This window comes from Dermatophagoides farinae, chromosome 8 (assembly GCF_024713945.1).
Source record: "Dermatophagoides farinae isolate YC_2012a chromosome 8, ASM2471394v1, whole genome shotgun sequence".
Lineage (NCBI taxonomy): Eukaryota > Metazoa > Arthropoda > Arachnida > Sarcoptiformes > Pyroglyphidae > Dermatophagoides > Dermatophagoides farinae.
Window position 1 is genome coordinate 321,039 of NC_134684.1, and position 20,659 is coordinate 341,697.

General features: G+C 31.9%; 3 protein-coding genes across 5 annotated transcripts in view; 1 reads left to right on the top strand and 2 right to left on the bottom strand.

The window, feature by feature from the left end:
• The window catches only part of LOC124496156 (uncharacterized), a 43,873-nt gene that overhangs the window by 16,851 nt on the left and 6,363 nt on the right, over positions 1-20,659 (bottom strand). The window contains exon 1 of one of the 2 annotated variants that reach the window (XM_075733265.1): positions 2,731-2,747. The exons of the other annotated variant lie outside the window; for it this stretch is intronic. The gene's annotated coding sequence lies outside the window, so the exon portion shown is untranslated. Of the gene's footprint in view, positions 1-2,730; positions 2,748-20,659 lie in introns of those variants that run through there. 2 annotated transcript variants of the gene reach the window in all.
• Positions 8,270-10,928, bottom strand: LOC124496140 (uncharacterized). Its single transcript, XM_047059615.2, has 2 exons — positions 10,707-10,928; positions 8,270-10,637 (listed from the first exon to the last, which is right to left on the bottom strand). The coding sequence occupies exons 1-2, from the start codon at positions 10,840-10,842 to the stop codon at positions 8,626-8,628; spliced, it is 2,148 nt and encodes a 715-aa protein (XP_046915571.2). The 5' UTR covers positions 10,843-10,928; the 3' UTR covers positions 8,270-8,625.
• On the top strand, positions 14,006-20,647 carry LOC124496135 (uncharacterized). Of its 2 annotated transcripts, XM_075733244.1 has the most exons (4): positions 14,006-15,700; positions 15,770-17,623; positions 17,686-19,779; positions 19,856-20,647. In XM_075733244.1, exons 2-4 carry the CDS (start codon positions 15,796-15,798, stop codon positions 20,509-20,511), a joined length of 4,578 nt encoding a protein of 1,525 aa, XP_075589359.1. In that variant the 5' UTR covers positions 14,006-15,700; positions 15,770-15,795; the 3' UTR covers positions 20,512-20,647. The 2 variants fall into 2 exon arrangements, with proteins under 2 accessions (XP_075589359.1, XP_046915566.2); XM_047059610.2 differs by having other exon boundaries at positions 14,006-17,623.

Sequence of the window (20,659 nt, forward strand, 5' to 3'; positions counted from 1 at the left end):
ATATTGTGAAAAAAAGAAATAGAAATTTTTTATTTTCCAGAAAAGTAAAAAATAAAATTTTTAACGTGCAAGTAACTTTATATCTAAAATCATTAAATCAGTGATGATGATGACCAGTGGCTACCACACCACAACCACACATATAATGGCTAAAATCATTTTTTTGTTCATTCACATAATTTTAATGATAGATAGATAGATAGATGGACAATGTCCAGCTATATAAATGTAAGGTATTTTGTTATCATTCACAGACACACAGACACACACACCGTATCAGATGAATCAATCTTGTAAAACTATTAAGAAGAAAAACAAAATAGTGATCATCATCAATGTGTTCAGTGTGCGTGTGTGTAAAGGCGTTAATAATAATCGAGAATGATCATGATCATGATGAAGGCGGCGTTGGTTGGTTGGTGATGACATTTTGATTTTTTTTTTGTTTTGTTTCATCACCATCACCATCAGCAATGACAAAAAGTCACATTTCACAGTGACTCACAAACAAACAAACAATTTAATTAAATCAATCGGAATCATCTAAAAATGCCGGGCGTTCGATTCTAGCTATTGCTAGCTAGTAAGCCGATCGAAATCAAAGAGAAAAAGAAAATCATCATCATCATCAGCATCGGTTTTGGCATATACAAACAAATTCAACAAAAACGAATAGATCACATAAATATCGATAGACAGATCGAAGAAAACAAAACAAAACAAAAAACGATTATAATTAAAAGTGATGGTGTATGAGCAGCAAAAACAGCAGCAGGCCATACACACATTCCAATACGATTCATTTGTGAATGACTTTTCAAAATGTTTTCATTTTCGCTTTTTCGGTTTGTTTGAATCATCATCACATTATGGTATTTTTTTGGATGACAATTCACTACGATTGTCAACGGATCAACAATCATCATCATCATGTATAATATGAGAGTTGACAAACGCGAAAAAAAAGAGTCGAAGAAAATGTTGTTGATGGCAGGCAAATATGTAAATTGTTTTGTTTTTGCCCAAAAATCATCATCTATTAAATTCAAATGGAATGAATGGAATCGAAAGAAATAAAATGATGGTGACCCACGAAACATTCCAGACATTTGAATATATTCTGTTTTGGTTGTGGCCATTTATGTGGAATATAATTAATTGTCAATTGTCACATAATCGATTGGGGTCGATACTAAATCCAAAAAAGAGAAATTGATTGCTATTTTGTTGTGTGTTACCACATTGTGTGTGGCTTGCATAGTTAGTTCCTGATTAATTACATATTTATGATAATTTTATTTGAACAAAATTCAATTGAGAAATTGAAATTGAAAATCTCATCTAATCACAAAGTCAGCCACCATTTTATTCTTGAATGAATAGATATTGGAATTAAACAAACCAAACCAGAAAAAAAATTATCAAAACACAACCACAACTACCGTCATCATCATCATCATCATTATTCTTAATTCGAGATTCGAGTCCAACAAACAAACGAACAAACAAAAGAAAGAATAAAGAAATCAAGCAAAATATATAAATTATCGGTTGACGCAAAAAAATGAGCTCAAATGAATGAACGAATGGAAAGAAAAGAAAAGAAACAAAATGGCAAATAAGATCAGTGAGTAAAGAAAAATCATAAAAGGAGTGAATTGAATCGAATGCGGTTAGATCGGTGGTTGGTGGTGTTGAACATTTTCTCTCTCTCTCTCTCTCTCTAGATAAATGGCCATTATATTCAACGAAAAGAAAAAAAAAATAGAAAAACGGACCGAGATAGAAATGAAAATGAGAATATAGGAAAATTCCATTATTATTACATAATAATCGACCATTTGACCAATAATAACGAAAATGATTCCACCACATTTCGGTGATTCGGTTCGATTGACTTGGTTGCCCGATTTTTTTTCTATTTTTTTTCTTTTTGCTTAAACTCAACACTTTTCCTATAGCATTGTTTGTGAATAGGTTCCCGGGAATAACCAGAAGAAAAAAAATATGTTACTAAACGACAATTTCCAAGTTCATCATCATCATCATCTATAAAACCGGCAATGGCGGATATCACACACACACACACACACACATACACAAGGGCCGAAATGTTCACTAAATAATGGAAGCGTGATAAAAGTTCCGGGAATTTCAATTCTTTTTTTTTTGTTTTTATATTCTATATGAGCAACACAGCAGCAGCATCAGCAGCGAAGATAAGACAAATGTCGTTTGATGATGTGGAAATCTGAATCTGATGAATTCATTCATTCATTCATTCATTTATTTATTTAGCTTTTCACAATTCATTGGGATTAATTTGTGGCCACACACACCCAAAACGTACAATTTGGTGTATGTGACATTTGTTTTGGAACAAATATAAAAGTTTTTGGTAGCAACGAAATGGGCAACAAAGAAAAAAAAATTCATATGGTTCATCGATACTTTGACATCAAACAAACACATCAGATAAACATACACACACACACACATAGAGAGAGAGAGAGAGAGAAAAAAAATGCAAGCAAACACAAGGCCAAAAACAACAAATGGATAGAAAAATGACGCCTTTGGATATTTTTTTTTCGGAAAAACAAAACAAAAAAAAAGTTTTTTTTTCTGTTATGCCCTTTCATCAGAATCAGCAGCAGCAACAGCAGTAGAGTTTTCATTTCGTTTTGTTTTAACATGCATTTAGTATGTTGTTTGCGTTAATCTTCTTACGACTTATTACGCTACAAGATGGATGTATGGATGGATGTTTGGATGGAATGAACACAATGAATGACTTAGGCAAGACAAATTGTTTTAAAATAAAATTTCATTTCATCATCATCAAAATCGTTTCGAGAAAAAAATTTTCAAATTTCAAGAATTTCGTAGGACGATTTTAATTCTTTATATATCTGGCAACAACAACAACAACAACAGCAACAAAACTCACGCGCGCGTTTTTTTTCGTTGTTGTTGTTTTGTTTTTAATGTTCGCTTGTTGCCATCATTGTTGTTATTAATCGGATTGGCCATCATCGAGTTGAATTTTTTTTTGTTCTTTTCGTTACAAAGAAACAGAAATAGGATGGAGAAAAAAACAATGTTTTTGTTTTTCTTGTTTTGTTTAGAGAGAACCAAAGTTGTATAATTCCCAAATGTAAAGTTAAAACTTGTAGAAAAACACAAAAACAAACAAACACACGCACACACATAAAGCATGACATTAAATAAAATAAAATGAAAAATTATGTAGAACTTTGGGATTTTATTATTATCACCAATCATCATCATCATCATAAATCGGGTAAAGTTTTTTTTTCTTCAGAATTTTTAGGTGATTGAATAAATGGATCAAAAACAGAGACCATCATCATCATCGTCATCAACAACATCCTAATCGATGATGATTGATAAATTTCTTTCATGAACAAAAAAAGAAAACTTTGGTTTATCGTGGATGGCCAAGTTTTTCATATTTGCCATTACATTTTTTTTTTGTAATTTTAAAAATTGAATTCTCAATTCAGATGCAGATGAAGATGATTGAATTTGAAAAAAAACAACCATCAAAGTAAAAGACACGTATTCTATGGCCAATAATAATAATCATCATTATCGTGAATGGATAAAAAGAACATAAATATTTCAAAAACAACAACAAACTTAATGGTTATATATGCGAAAAAAAATTTGCATCTTTTTTTTGAATATTCATAATCATTTTTTTTCATTCATAAATCCAATAATTTTGTAATCTACCGAATGGCGAAAAAAAAATCAATTTTCTCGAATGAAAAAAAAAATTCAAATCAATTGGAAAGACGACCGAATCTCGGAAAAAAAATCATAACGTACGAAAAAAAAATTTTTTTTCGTTTTGTCGCCAATCTCATCATCAATATCGTTTGTTTTATTAAAATAAACGATATAAATCAATTAGAGACGACGACATTATTTTGCCGAAAGACTAATGAAATAATGAAGTATTTCAATAAAAGAAAAAAATGAGAAAAAAACGAATCACACACATGCAGCCAAGATTATTATTACTATTCCATTGAATCCAAATCGGATCACATATATACACATACACACACACACACATATTAGTGTTGTTGTTGAATCAACGAAAAAAAAAGAATTTAGGAATCGGAAGATTGTTTTGGAGAATAATGAGTAAATGAAATACTACATTAGAAACAATGAAAACGATGGAGAATATGGTAAAATGCCTAATCGATACACACAGTGATTCCCTAGTGAATTTAGATTCTATTGGCTCTATAAATTTTCTGTTACGTATTACGATCGTTTCCGAATTCAAATTGAAATCTATAGATTTTTCTGGCTTTTCTTTGTTTCTTCTAATTTCTTCTTGTGATATCGTTTTTTTCTTTTTTTTGAATAAAATGCCGAGATTCATTCATTTGCGTTCAAAGTTTTAAATCAAGAAAGCCACAAGGAATGTGAATGGTAAAATGGGGAAGTGATTAAATGAGAAATGAGATAGATAGAATTTATTTGCATCGTCATTTGAATATTATTCAAATTAGTTAGCTTGATTAAAACTCCGAGAAACCGGGGTGGGGAAAAAACAAACTGGAAAGAAACTGGGAAATAAAGACATTGAAACAGTACACTACATTTGTTGTGTACTGTTTTTTATGATAGTACAACGATTAGGTTAATGATGGCAACATAAGCTTAACTTCCGCCCACCAAAAAAATACGAGGTTAATCAGAAGAAAGAAAAGAAAGAGAAAACCCGACGGTCATTAACACAGCAGCAGTCCGAAATAATTGTACGGGAATTAGAATTGTACTCGACGATTGACAGTATATTGAGAGGACGAAAAAAAAACAAACAAACAAACAATACGCAGATTTGCAGTCACACAATATGCCCTTTTTATTATAAATACTCAATCAATTTGTATGTTTTTTTGACGAAATTTTTTCTCCATTTCAAGCTAAATGGGCGTCATATACACACATTTATTCTTTTTTTTTGTTGCTAAATACTGACATGAATATATTATTTTATTCTTGACTAAGGCTATGGAAAAAAAGTGGTTTAGCCCGAATAATTGCTTTGTATGGTGGTGGTACTTGGCGTATTCACATTCATTACACACATACAGGATTGAACAGAGAGAATGAAATAAAGACATTTGCCTATATATGAATGAAATGAATGATGGAGATGATGATGATGATGATAGCTAATTGCCAAGTATTACATAGAGTAGTAGTTTCACTCTTGTCATCATTATCCACAAGCGTCATTCATTGAAATAGACGACCGAATGGACCACACCACTATTTTTCATATAAAAAAAAAACTTTACGAATAACCATTATCCGTGTATCATTGAAGCAAACATAAATACCAAAGTAAACTAAACCAGATCCAGTAGAAAAAAAACATCCAAAATACCTAAGGAATCGAAGAAACAACAACAACATTGGCAACAGAGGGTAAAATGTAAATGAATGAAAAAAAAGAAACGGGTAGAATTTTTTTCGCTAATAAATAATTCAAAATCTAAATGGTTTAGAAAGCAAAAAAAAGGAAAAACGTAGTAGCAAATAAAATTGAAAGAAAAATTGAATGGCCATGAATTAGATTCAGATATTTAAATGTGGGAAAACAAAGTCAAAATACTGATGCTGATATAGCCATGAACCAACGAATGAAAATTAAATGAATAAATAAAATCACAGACATTCAGACTTGAATAATTGAGAGAGAAAGGGGTATCAAAGAAAAAAAAGAATCTCTGTGATTCGTAGTTGTGTTTGAGCACACAAGAATCCTACGATAGAATTGCTTGTTTTATTCATCATCATCATCATGGGTATAAAATGGCGTCCGTGTGTCTATGTCATCATTATTATAAACTAGAAAAACGAAAACGGAGCAAACATTTCGGGCAAATTGGTTTTTCTTATTATTTCGATCGTCGTAGTTGTAGTCGTAGTCATAGTCATCATTGCAAATGTAGTACAAAACAAGAGAAAAAAATTCTAATTAGAACTAGAAATTGTCGTAAAGAAATCTAGAATAAAATTGGTGCCACAAACAAGAATTTTTTTCCGGAAAAAAAAACAAGAAACCAAAAAATGAAAACACATAATGCACAAGTTTCAACGATGATGATGAAAAATTTTCAACTAAAAACCCAATAGGGGCAAAAATATCGGCCGAATCCGACTTTTTTTTGCCATTGAAAAAAAAACATGGAAATACACAGTGAACAGGTACAAAATAACTTTCGAAAAAAAATTTCACCAATTTTTAATAACCAAAAAAAAAATAAAAGAAATTGGGCAATCACGATCGTCGTTTTATACTCATATACACACACTATTATCTATGGATAATAAAGTGATTGTGAAAGAATAAATCAGAGACATTAAATGAAGAAATTCATAACCCATATATTCGATCGATAGAACAATAATAATAAAGTATCGATTATTTTGGTCTTATAACAACATGTCTTCTGTCACCCCCTCGGGTTTTAGTTTCAATATAATAAAAATTTACATTGAAAATAGAAATCGGGCAACAGTCGATAGAATTTTAAATGTAGAAAAAAAAATAAACGAAACACACACACACATACAAAGACAAGGCCTAATTGAGAGTGAAATTGAAAGAGAATCGAACCGAGAATCGGAAATTTTTTTTTCGAATATGATCGGGTATACCACCACCATAGTACACCGTATGTTAAGTTTCAAGAAAAAAAAAGATCCACACTCATTATATTCATTGAGATTGGGGTTCTTTTACTTTTCACAACAGCAACAACAACAACAAGTCAATCAATCGGTCGGTCGTTTTTTTTTCTGTTTCACTGGAACATACACACACACACAGACAGTATCTGCATCAGTAGCGATCCAGGAACAAAAAAAAATAGAGAAAGCAAATTAATAAAGTCAAAAGACAAGAAAAATCAATAACATGGCCAAGAACAACAACAGGCCAAATAGGAAACGAGAGAGAAAAAAAAACATAACATGAAAACAGGAAAAAAACAATTCGACGGAGAAGACTATGAAAAAAAACGAAACGAAACGAAACGAAACGAGAAAAAGAAAATTCGCGCCAAAGTCACAAGTTTTTTTTACAATGAAAAAGATAGATAGATTTCAACTAACAGTAGTACACAACGATGATAAGAACAACCAGCCGAAAACAACAATAATAATGTACTTCCAAAAAAGAAAAAAAGAAAAGATCAATATGGAAACAAAGAAAAGGTCATTAAAAATTCTCATAAGAAAGAAATAAAAAAAAATCTGGTTTCTTTTCTCTCTTAAAAAATAAAATAAAATGAATGAATCGAGTAATATGAATTTTTTTTCACTCTTTCAAAATGATGATGGCCAATTGAAGTTGTTTAGGATTCTTTTTTTTTGGCTGGAAAGAATGGGGAAAATGAAAATAAAATTTTCCTCCATTCATTCTCTTCACAGATCTAAATTGATGTATGAGAGAGAGAGAAAGATGAATATATCTATCATGATCATCATCGTCATCATCATCATATTATAAATTCTAGTTTTTTTTCAATTCAATTCAATTTTATCCACACACACTCACACATCACAGAATATATGGATGGTAATCGGGTAATAATGACATGGCACAGCGAATGAATGAATGTGAATATAGATGGAGATGTTTGGTTACTTCATCATCATCATCATCATCATGATCATCACTAACCGATGACAATGGAGCATTAATATAAACACAACATATACACAAACACAAAAAAACATTTTCACTATAAAAAGTCTGAAAAAAATCTAGATGGATGGATGGATAGATGGATGGATCATCATCATACCATTAGCTAATATTCGTTTATGCATATGGTGAATAAATATAAAAGAAAAAAATTACCGAGAAAGAATCCAAGTGACAGCCAAAAATTGAAGCGAAAAAAAAACCACAAACACAAATACACGGCGATGATCTTGAAAGAGCCATTATTAATCACAATTTAATACACACACAAATAGACAAATAAAGATAGACCATGATGATATTATAAAACCATTTATAAACGGTGATGATCGTATGAGAATGAGAGAGAAAGAGAGAATGGAATAAAATCCAGATGATGTAGATGGATTCATAGATAGATTCTATTAGCGAGAATAGTCTCGTAAAGAATTGTATTTTTTTTTGGCCAAATAAATATTGTACCCATCATCATCAGCCAGAAGAATATTCTATATTATTAATATATTTTTATTATTATCGTAAATATTTTATTCAGTCAACAACAACAACAAAAAATAACAATTTTCGATTGTTGTGTTGTTGTTATGCAAATGATTATAATCATCATCATTAACATGAATATACATTGTACATTGGGGCAAAATGATGAAAAATACTGAAAAAAACCACAAAGCAACTAATAACAAACCAGATCATCAAACATCATCAATGGCTGAATTCGATGATATTTTTGTTCGAATGAAAAATGGACAAAACACAATTAATCACAATTTGGACAAGAGACAAAAAAGAAAAAAATTGACATCCAAAATCAATATCGCCATCTATTGGGTGCAAGTTGAGCACGGAAAATTAAAATTTTAATCATATATCGTTGTATTTGCTGTTCTGATTTGATTATGATTATGTAATTCAAATGGATTATAATAGGAAGGTGTAAAATAGCCCATTGTAAATTGTTTCAATATTTGTACATCATCATCAGACAGGGTAACATCATCACCGTATATTGAATAGAAAAGATGTTTTTTATCGATTGAATTCATTTTCGAATGTTGTGAAAACCATTTTTGATAATCAGTTTGCAATCGACGATGTCCATATTCAGAATTAGTAGCTGAAACTGCACTACGTATTGTAACAAAATCAATAACATTGGCTTCATTTTTTATTGATCCACCAAATAAACATTCATCAATCAATAATAATGGTAAACATGGTTTACAATTACTATCCATACCGATACCAATCATATGTTCACTAGTGAAATCCTCAAACATTCGTACATGATAGGAAATAAATTCCATTTCATCACGAATTTGTCGAAGAAATTCTTCATCATATGGACAACCATCAAGTTTTTCAGGGTCTAGATTCTGTTTTGAATTCGATAACTGTCGATAAAAAGCATTATCAACAATTTCAATACCGATTAATGCTGGATGATTACCAATTTCATCGAGTAATGGTTTAATTATTGATAGCTTGAAATTTTCAGCATGTAACAAATCAGATGGCATTGCAAAATTGATAGAATTTTCATATGGCCAAAGTGTCAACATTACGTATTGACCTTTCGTATAGACTAGATCTAAAAGTTCGCAAACAATATCAATCCATAATATCACCTCATCTACAGTTAGTTTATCCTGTCCATTCATCCATATGTTCCACATGTCCATATTCATTAATGGTAATTTTATAGCATGTTTTATCGTGCGAACAATCTGCATCGGTGGTATGGCATTTTCAAGCAGAAAACGAGTTTTAAAAAACGAATCTTTGTGACGAATCAAAACAGGAGATATTTCCAGGCCAATCAAATAGATTGGATCATTCATTTGAACGGAATTGTCATTGACATCGCAATGATTAATGATCAATTGACCATGATCACCAATATTGTCAATAATCAGACGATCTGGTATGTATGAACGAAAAAGTAATGATCCTAAATTTTTCAATAAATAATCCATTTTGACTAAACCTTCTTCTTCCGTACAATAATGATAATGATTGAGAAAAGAATCCATTGTAAATGATGAATGAATTTGTTTGGATATCGAGGGAAATTCACTAATCCATTGCATTCGATCATTTACATATAAAACATTAGTGTCTGTGTTGGATAAACGAAATTCTTGAATTTTGAACCATGGTTGTAACGTATTCAATTCGAACCATTTAAAATTGTTTCCATGAACATATAAAACATTTAGATTAGGCAATTTATCAATCAGTTCAATGGGTAATATTCTCAGACGATTGTGACTCAAGTCTAATTGCCAAAGCGATTCAAATGGTTCCGGTACCGAAGTTATCCATTTTAAATTGGTTAATTGATTTTCAGCCACAATAATTCGACGTAATTGCCGAGCTTTTGTATGAAAAGCTTGTCGATGAATATATTCAAGTTTCGATCGTGTTATAAACACTGTATGTAATTTATGTAATGCACAACTATTAAAATCTTCATCCATAATTTCCAATGAACAGCGTTCAAATCTTAGCACTTGTAATTCAGAGAAATGTTTCATTTTAGCAAAATCAAAAGCAATTGAATCATAAGTGATAACATTATGATTACATTCAATGAATGATAATGATTTTATTGCGGTAGTATCAAGCCAATCAAATATTGTTGGTTTTTGATTTCCAATATTTGAAAATTGGCCATTAAATCCTTGTAATGTTAAATGACGAACTGCAATATTTGTTGTCGGATTATTCACTGGTTGGAAATCTTCATTTTTGGCTCTGATTATCAACGAATTCAATATAAAATATTGTTCAGGTTTGGGAAATCGTTCATCCTGTAATGAGTCGATTCGTTCACAGATTAAACTAAGCGTTTGATTCGGAACACCATCATCTAGAAAAATAAATGATAAATGAATATATAAATGAAAATTACAAAATTTGAAATCATCGAATCACTTACCAAGTGGAGCCGTAAAACATTGACAATAATCAGGACATGGAATCGGTGAATGCGATGATGGTGGTGGTGGCTCGAAACAAACAAACGTAAAAAGACAATATGTTTGAATCAATGATTGTAAATCAGATGTTGACATTATTGAAGATTGGTAATGATTTGATTAGTAGAAAAATAACAAAATTACAAGTATTTCCATCATTATCATCATCATCAGCGTTTGTTAGCATATTTTTTTTTCTTTGGGATTAGTTTTTACAACCAAAATATTTTCATAATCAATTTAAACAACATCTTGTTTTATTGTTCTGTTCTGTTATGATAACACAGCATACACTTGTCATCACCAATGTCATGTTTTGTGTCAAGTGGATCTGATAATAGAATACGATTGCAGCAGCATTTATTTTTTTAATGCAAATATGCAATAACAAATCCATTGACCATCATCAATAGGATATATTAGGATGATTTGTATCGTTAATCTTTTCATTATCAATCGATAACAAATGAGACAACAAAAAAAAAATTCCATTACTAATTATACTAAAAAATAGATAGATTCAAATATCGACTACTAGATGGAGATATAATTTTTTTTTAACAAAAAAAAAATTCGAATTTTTCCGAAAGAAAAAACAAAACAAGACAAAAAAAATTTTCCAAATAAATTCGTTTAGTCCATCGCGCATATTGACATAGACATATGATGATAGATAATTGTGTGAGACAACAAAAATCACCTTGAACTTAATCCATCTCAAAACACAATCCATAATCATTATCATCATCGTCATCACACACACACACACACACAGTGGTGAGCCAATCATCATCATCATTTTTGTTAACTAGCTTAACAACGACAACAACAACAACAACTTGAAAGTCATTGAGAGATATTGTCAAATCAAAACGATTATTATCATTATCATTATTATTGAATCGCACAAATACCGCACACACACAAATTGCACAATTTGCATGTGAAAAAAATTTTTTTTTTAAATTTTTCAAATCAAATAAGCCAAACCGAATCATCATCATCATCATCATCATCATTCCATTATCAGTTTTTTCCTCTTCAATTTTTTTTTCAAACAAAGAAATTTGATAATAAAAAAAAACTTGGCCAAATTTCACACACACACGCACACAATATCGAATTTTTTTAAAAAAAACGATCAATATGGATATCTTCAAAGAAAAAAAAGTGAAAACGGAAAATTTTTTCACTTTTTTTTCCATCACGACCAAGAAAAAAAGCTATGTGCGTTTTATTATATTCCCAGATTAGGTGATAATTAGTTAGGACAACAACAACGAAAAAAAAAAAAAAAATATCTCACCAAACAGCCAAATTAGGTGCAAAATAGAGAACAAAAAAAAAAAATAATTCCCACAAATAAAAAAAAATTTTGACAAAAACAAAAAAAAAATTTTTTCCAATAATTTTATGAATGACTTGTTCGAATCAACGATTACGATCAAGGCCGATATTCGATCGATATTCAAGGCCGTGTCATCAAAAAATTTTTTCATTTCATTTTTCTCGCTACTGTGTGTACTTTATTAAAAATTTGATTTTGGATTTTTAAAATTGATGATTGCCAATTGATCATCATAAATTCTCATTGAGGTCATAGTGTTCCAAAAGAAAAAAAAGTTTCATTTTGTGGGGAAACCGATTGAAATAAATCAAATTTCAATTCAATTCATTATTGCCATATTGACGATGACGATGAGGACAACATACAACAACACATTGGTGTCATACCCAAGTGACAAAAAAAAAAATTTCTGGATCCATTAAATAATTAAAGTAATTATGTTGACACACTGACGCACACACACAGGAAAAAAAATTCAAAAAGATATCATCGCCGTAATCATGATCAGGATGATTACAATGATGATGATGAAAGAGAAAGTTGAATTTTTTTTTTTCGTTACGTAACGTAAAAGAGATAGAGACACACAGAGAGAGAGAGAGAGAGAGATTTTAATTATTATCATAGCTCGGGAAACAAACAAATTATCCTTCTATGGCCAATGCTGCTGCTGCTGCTGCTGTTTAGAAACGGGATTTGCCGTGTGTGTGTGAAATCTTTCTTTCCGAATTTTTTTTTTGTTCGGACTGTAAAAAAATTTTTGCTAATCAAAAAGAGCCAAAAAAAAACTTTTAAACACAACTTTATTGTGCGTGAATATGTGTGTGTGTGTGGCTGCTAAGAGAAATCTTGAGCTTAAAAAAATCTTAAAAAAATAAAAAATTAGTGCCCACTTTTTTCATCATCATCATCATCAGTGATTGCCAGCCAGCCAACGAAAAAAAAATGCCGAATATCGGTCGAATGGCGCGTCCAAAAAGTCTCAGAAGTCTAGTCAAGCGAACAACAACAAAAAAGAAAGAAAGAAAAAAAATGCTAAACCAAGTTGAACGCTTGCCAACATTACAACGATTGCTGCTGTTTTGTTGTTGTTGTCGTTGTTTGACATTTTATAATTTTCATAGAAATTTTGGATAGTAAAAAAAAAAAAAATTGAAAAGAAAAGTGAAATCAAAGATCAACGTGCTTCTCATCAATCTCATCAATATCAATATGATATACTATTGTGGGTTAAAATGAGAAGAAAAAAAAAGATGATGATTATGATTATGATTATGACTGTGATGAATTGATGATGATGATTGAAAGATTTGAGATTCAATTTTTTTTTCTCCATCATCAACATCATCAATGGATGAATGCGAAAGAAAAAACTAAAAGAGTAAACTTGACTTGATCATCAAAAGGATAGTGTAGTAGATAGGATAAACTTATTCGGCCCACTGGACCAAATAGAGATGGAGAGAAATTTTTTTTTTTTGGATTATTTTAACCCGGTCGTTGTGAATCCACCACGTACACACACACACACCACATATTGTTGTTGTTGTGGTGGTGGTGGTGGTGATGGTGGTTTTTTCAGAGATGGAGATGGAAAAGTATTAAAGTCTATCTCATCGTCATCATCATCGAAAATTAACGGGGAAAATAAAATTGAAAGTCGTTTGGCAAGCAAAAACGAATGAATGAACAAAAAAAAAAAAAATGAAAATTCAAACTCGAATGATCCAAAAAAGAAAAAAAATGCTCAACAAACACACAAACATTCAAGTTATAGCTAGTTAGATCTTGTGTGTTATCACAAACATTTTTTTTTTCGTATGAAAAAGCCGCTTCTTTTCGATGTTTATGTCTATCGTGTGCAAGTGTGTGTCCAGAACGATGCCGATGGCGTCTATGATGATGATGATGATGATGATGGTAACAACGAACCACCACCATCATCATCACTATATTGTCAGGTCTCAACGTTTCACATCTCACATCTCACATCATCATCATCATCAGCATCATTTGAAATTGGCATGACACGCTATTCCCACATTCAATATCATCATCATCGTATTTCAATAAAAAAAAGCCCAGAAAAATTTCTTCTTCTTCACCATCAAATATTATCCATTTATCCATCCAACGATCCATGGTGAAGAAAAGAATGAGAGCCACAACAACAACAACAACAACAAAAAAATACGGGATAAAAAAACAAAAAAAAATGAGAGACATAGGATATAGACACGGTATATTTCAAAGAGTCAAACACACACACTCACATTACATTTGACCACCACCAAGTGTATGCCTGTGTGTGTGTGTGTGCGTGTGTGTACACGATCCAAAGACGATCCAACAAAACAAAACAAAAAAAATGACGACGAAAACAAAGATAACAGCAACATCAGCAACAACAACAGCAACAACAACAACAACAACAACGACAACAATAGTGAATAATGAATTATCCAATATCCAACAAGCAATCATCATGTGTTGTTGGTGCATCAAAACAAAACAAAACAAAATGAAACCAAAAATATTTTGAAATCAAATTGATTGGCCAATTGTGAATTGTGTTGTTTTAATGAAATTTTCAAATTCAAAATTTTTTTTTCACATACCTTGTGAACGAGGAAAACGAAAAAAAACAACAACACAACCATCTTCATTGACAAAACTATGAAATTTTAACAAAAAAATTTTTTCAAAAAAAAAACAAAACGATTATAATGATGAAATCATCATCAATGGCTATGATAAAGGCCATAAAGGTTAACATAGTGGCCAATATTAATAATCATATAATAAACGGCAAAAAAATTCTAATCATCATCATGATGGACACAACACAAACATTCAACAACAACAAATTGTTACCTATCACCTTGAATATATAATGAATGAATGAGAAAATGACCACAACAAACATGGTCATCATAGGAAATGATTAGTGATTATTTTTGACAAATTTTTTCATCTTGTTTCTATTTTGTTTGTTTGTTTGTTTGTTGCATCACATGATTCATCATCATCAACAATTTTATAGTCAACATTTAATCTTGCCTATTATTTGTGTCTATCTGTCTGTGTGTGTGTGTGTGTGGTTATATTTTACACACACACACACACACACAAGAGACGACAACCTTGGTTCTGGGGGAAAAACATTTTGATTTCAATTTTGAGAAAACAATTCGGCAATGGATTATTATTGTTATTATTTGATCCATTCATATCTGTTGTTTATTTATTTATTTGTTTGTGTATTCATCATCACATAAACAAAACAAACAAAAAAGAAACAGAAACAGAAAAAAATTGCCTGTCCATGGTCATTGAGATTAATGACTACAACAGGACGCGTTTCATCGGGTTCCATCCATCCATCCATCCATCAATCATTTGTGTACAATTATACATCATATATATCTACGGAGATCGACAACATTTATTTTCGTTTTCCTGTTACTGAATAACAACAAACTTGGCAAGCAAACAAAACATTCACTTGCCACAAAAGAACAACAACCACCAAGATCATCGATCCGCGAATCCTGTATGTGTGTTATTAGAACGAATATTGTTAATGTCGTCGTCATTTTTTTTCTGGTAGGGTTAAAAAGATTGAAATAAAATCAATCCAATGAATCAAACCTAGTTTTTATCATAATTTTAAAGGCTCAAAATTAAAAAAAACAATCATCATGCCTACATCATTACCATTACATTTTGCTGCAAACGGTACGTTTGTAGCTACTAGACCATCAGCTACTGTTTATGATGTTGATGACCATAACCATCATCATCATCATCATCATCATAGACATCGACATCATCGTCATCATCATTGTGGCGATGGTGAAACAACCAATGAAACAATCATGATAATCGCAACAAAAACTTTATCCTCATCATCAACTTCATCGTCATCATCATCATCATCGTCATCATCCTCATCAGTAGCATCATCTTCATCCTCATCATCAACATCATCATCATCGACGACGGCGACCTTTTCGGTCGCATCATCAAAAACGTTGACATCATCACCATCATCGACAACAAATTCATCATCATGTTCACTATCATCAACATCAGCATCGACAACGACGACAATAAATGATGCCATCATTACTAGGGGCGAAGTGAAACAACAACAACAACAACAACAACGACCAATTATTATTACAGGCCAAGTGAATAGTGAAATATCGTTAGCATGGAGAAATTTACGATATGAAGTATCACCACATTGGCCATGGTGGCCAACACAACAGCAACAAAGAACTAAAGTGATATTACGACGTTTAAATGGCCATGTCCGCTATCAGACCATGACCGGTTTCATGGGACCAAGCGGTGCAGGTAAAACTACATTGCTCAATTGTCTTAATGGTAATATTCAACGACTGTGTTCGGGTTCAGAAATTTATGTGAATCGCGTGGAACGAAAAATACCCGTATGTGGTTTTATTGAACAACATGTTCATGAAACAATAATCGGTAGACTAACTGTACGTGAAATTTTACGTTTTGCATTTCGATTCAAAAATTCCAATTGTTCCAATCACCGTACCATGGATGAACATATCGATATGACAATAGCTGAATTAATGCTTGATTATCGTTGTCTTGAACGTCGTTTTGAACAATGTTCGGGTGGTGAACAAAAACGTATCGCTGTCGCACAAGAACTGATGTCTATTGATCGTAAACCACAATTTTTATTCATCGATGAACCAACTACCGGTTTGGATAGTCAAGCAGCATTAGAAGTGATGCGTTGTTTACGACAATTGACCGCTGTACATCGTATAACGGTTCTAGTATCAATACATTTGCCAAATGATGAAATATTGCGAATGTTTGATCAGCTTTATATATTGGCAAAAGGTGGTGTAGCCATCTATGCTGGTGCACCGGAAAATCTTGGTGCAAATTTACGATTACAGTTAGGCATCGAAGTGGAAGGCAGTCGACCACCAGTAGAAGAGTATTTGAAACTAGCCTGTCATGGTATCGATGATTCGCGTGTAAGTCGACTGGCTGACCAAACATTGATTGAAGAACATCAATATTTGACCACAAATCAACAGCAGCTTCGATTTCTAACGAATGGATCAGGAATGCCACGACGATTGAAATCATTTACGATTCGTGATTTTTTCCTACAATTATATCGTATATTTTACATTGTATTTATTGTCGATTTTCGTATACTAGCCTATCAACTTTTGGTATATGCATGTTTCCTATTAACAATTGCAACGGTATTCGATCATCGTATGATACGGCCATCAATGTGTTATCCATTAGATGATCAGGATCGTGATCAGGATAATTCAACAACGGAAACAACAAGCACCGGTGTTGGTGGTACATGTCAACAACAATTGGATGATGAAGCATTCACCGATAGCTATATAGCATATCAAGCCTTTTGTAATATGTTTTTCGGTGTTATAATGCTGGGAGTTGGTGCTATACTTTTCACGCCAATGTTGAAAATGTTTCGTCATGAACATCGTAATCGTAAGTGTTTGCAAGAATCCTCATAATCTGTGATGCTCAAAACATTTGTTTTTTTTCCAAAGGCTGGTATTCAATGTCATCATTTTATTGGCCATTTATATTGGTTCGACTAGTCGAAGTGACAATGTTTTCATTAATCATTACAATATTAATCTATTTCCCCACGGAACATCATCAGATCGATGGTTATCGTATCAATTGGTATCGATTTTGGCATTTTGCTTTTTTCATTTGGCTTTCTTGTGTCTATATGCAAACATTTGGACAGCTATTAAGTCTTATATTTTTGGATCAATTGGAAATATCTATCGTTATGGCTCAATTATGGTTCATACAATTGAGTCTAGTCAATGGTTATCTAATTAACTTAGCACATATGGACATACCGATATTGATGATTGTATCCAACATACTGGCTACGAAACCTATATCGAATGGATTAATGTTTTCATTTTATGGTATTGACCGGTGTGATTCGGAAACCGAAATGTCAATTATGATGATGAAATTCAATATTGATGAACGACGTGTTTATACACAGCTTACACAAGTATTCATCAATATGATCATTATACGTTCATTAACGTTCGTATTGATGTGTTTTCGATTTAGTTTCGGCAATAAAAGATGGCCAATTATTGATTCCACGCGATCAATAAATTATTCGACGACAAATAATAATAACAATAACAATAATAAATTGCCAATGAACAGTGGACTGAGTCAAAACGAACCGATACCAATTGATTATGGACAAAATCGTAATAAATTCAATATCAGTGATCAGAAAACAATTAAACTGTCTGAAATAAGTCGCATTAAACATGGCAAAGAAAGACAATTTGAACAATTTTCACGAAACAAAATCATTGTTGGATGGCGATCACTTAATCTGTTTGCTTCTAGTTCGATCAAAGAAATACGTTCAGTACGACAAGAATCACGGCTGATTCTACGCAATTTACATGGACAATTTCGTTTCGGTACCATGAACGCATTGATGGGCACATCAGGCGCCGGTAAAACATCATTACTACGTGTTCTAAATGGCTGTTGCAAGACAAAATTATCGGAAGAAAGTCGTATATATTTGAGCAGATTCACACCGATAAGGATATGTTTCATAACACAAGATGTATCTGGACATCTATTGCCTGGATTGACGGCCAAACAAAGTTTGGTGTATGCATCACGATTAAAAAACAGCGACGAAGAACGTGAAGGCCAGATTGTGGAACATGAAAAAATAGCCAAAACATTGTTGGATGAATTGGACATAAGCGATACGGAAGACACATTGGTACAGGATTGTTCAGGTGGTGAACGAAAACGACTGGCATTAGCACTGGAATTAACTGCATTGCGTATGCCTAATCTAATCTGTATTGATGAACCAACCAGTGGTTTGGATTCAAATTCAGCATACATTGTCGTGGCTTGTTTACGTCGCCTGGTACATCGTCACAATCTAACCATTGTTGCTAGCATACATCAACCTAATACCGAAATATTAATGATGTTTGATCAATGTTATGTTCTAGCACGTGGTGGTGTATCCATTTATTCTGGACCACCGGATCAAATTAGTCAACAATTAAAAAAAGTACCCGAAATCAATATCGATGTGGATAAATCAAAATTTCCAATCGAACAATTAATCAAATATTCATCATATGACCATAATGATTCTATTGTACAGAAATTAGTTAAATTAAATGAACAACAAATGATATCAAGTATTGATAATTGTGATCTGGCAGAACAAACCCAATTGGTCATTGATGGTATTCAATTGAATCGGCCACAATTTTCATTAAGATCAGTATCGATCTTATGTCAACGTTATATGGTCTACGTGAAAGGATATCTGTGGTTGTCGTTAATGATTTATATTGGTATCTATTTATTCTATGGATTGATACTTCGTGTATTTTTTAGCAATAAAATTGCCTACACAAGTGGCTGCATCGATATGGAAGACGATTTCAATTCAACTTGTAATCGTAACCAAGAACGGATTGAACGTGAAATGGATCTGGCTAGCAATTATCGTTATAATTTCTATTTAAATTCAATATTTCTATTTATTGTCGTGCTACAAACATCGTTGAATTTTTCAAAAGAATCCATATATTTTTTCAATGAACATCGTAATGGTAAGTGAATAAAAAAGAATTATAAATCAATTAATTAATCATCTCAATCATTTTATACAACAACAAACCAATACAGGTTGGTATAGTACCGGAGCCTATTATGTCATGAAGTCTTTATACGATATAACGCCGATGATACCTGTGGTATTCATCTACATATGGATTGTAAACATTTATGAACCAATACGACCAGGTATCTATTGGTGGCTAGTGTTATTGGTATTGATCTCAATCATTGCCATTCAAGGTATGGGCCATCTGTTTGCATTATTGACCAATGGCCAATTCACCATATTGACCATAACGAATATTGGAGTTTTCCTCTTTCTGGTAATATTATCAAATTTTTTCAATCCAATTGGCCGTATGCACTATGTATATCAATTGATATCGAATCTATCAATTTGTCGATTTCTAAATGAAGCGACAATATTGCTACAATATGGTTTTGGTCGTTGTGGCCCAAAAGAGATACAAGCTACATTGTATGTAATGATGCTACAACATGATGATCATTTCTATCATTGTCTGCAAATGTTATTATTCAATCTGTTATTCTATCGTGTATTGTCGTTAGCCGTGTTGATTGTTAAATCGAATCCAATGGAAAATCGACGGCAACGTGCCGAAAAGATTCGAAAATATCAGGAACATATGAGACCACTGAATTCAATCATACCCGGTCTGACGATATCGGATCAACAATTTTGTATTAAAAAAATTCAAATTTAATTCATCAACAACAACAACAAGTTGATCATTTTCAAGATAAATTTTTTTTTCTGTGTTTGTGAATTCTTTTTTTTTGTTTTACTTTTTTTCTTCTTCTTGTATTATAATGAAATAAATTTGCATTTTTTCACTCTAATCAAGTCGGATT

Coding starts and splice junctions, on each gene's coding strand:
- LOC124496140 (XM_047059615.2), bottom strand. CDS start 10,842: ATGTCAACATCTGATTTACAATCATTGATTCAAACATATTGTCTTTTT. Junction 10,638..10,706: donor ATGTTTTACGGCTCCACTTG/GTAAGTGATTCG, acceptor TTATTTTTCTAG/ATGATGGTGTTCCGAATCAA.
- LOC124496135 (XM_047059610.2), top strand. CDS start 15,796: ATGCCTACATCATTACCATTACATTTTGCTGCAAACGGTACGTTTGTA. Junction 17,624..17,685: donor TCGTCATGAACATCGTAATC/GTAAGTGTTTGC, acceptor TTTTTTCCAAAG/GCTGGTATTCAATGTCATCA. Junction 19,780..19,855: donor TTTCAATGAACATCGTAATG/GTAAGTGAATAA, acceptor AAACCAATACAG/GTTGGTATAGTACCGGAGCC.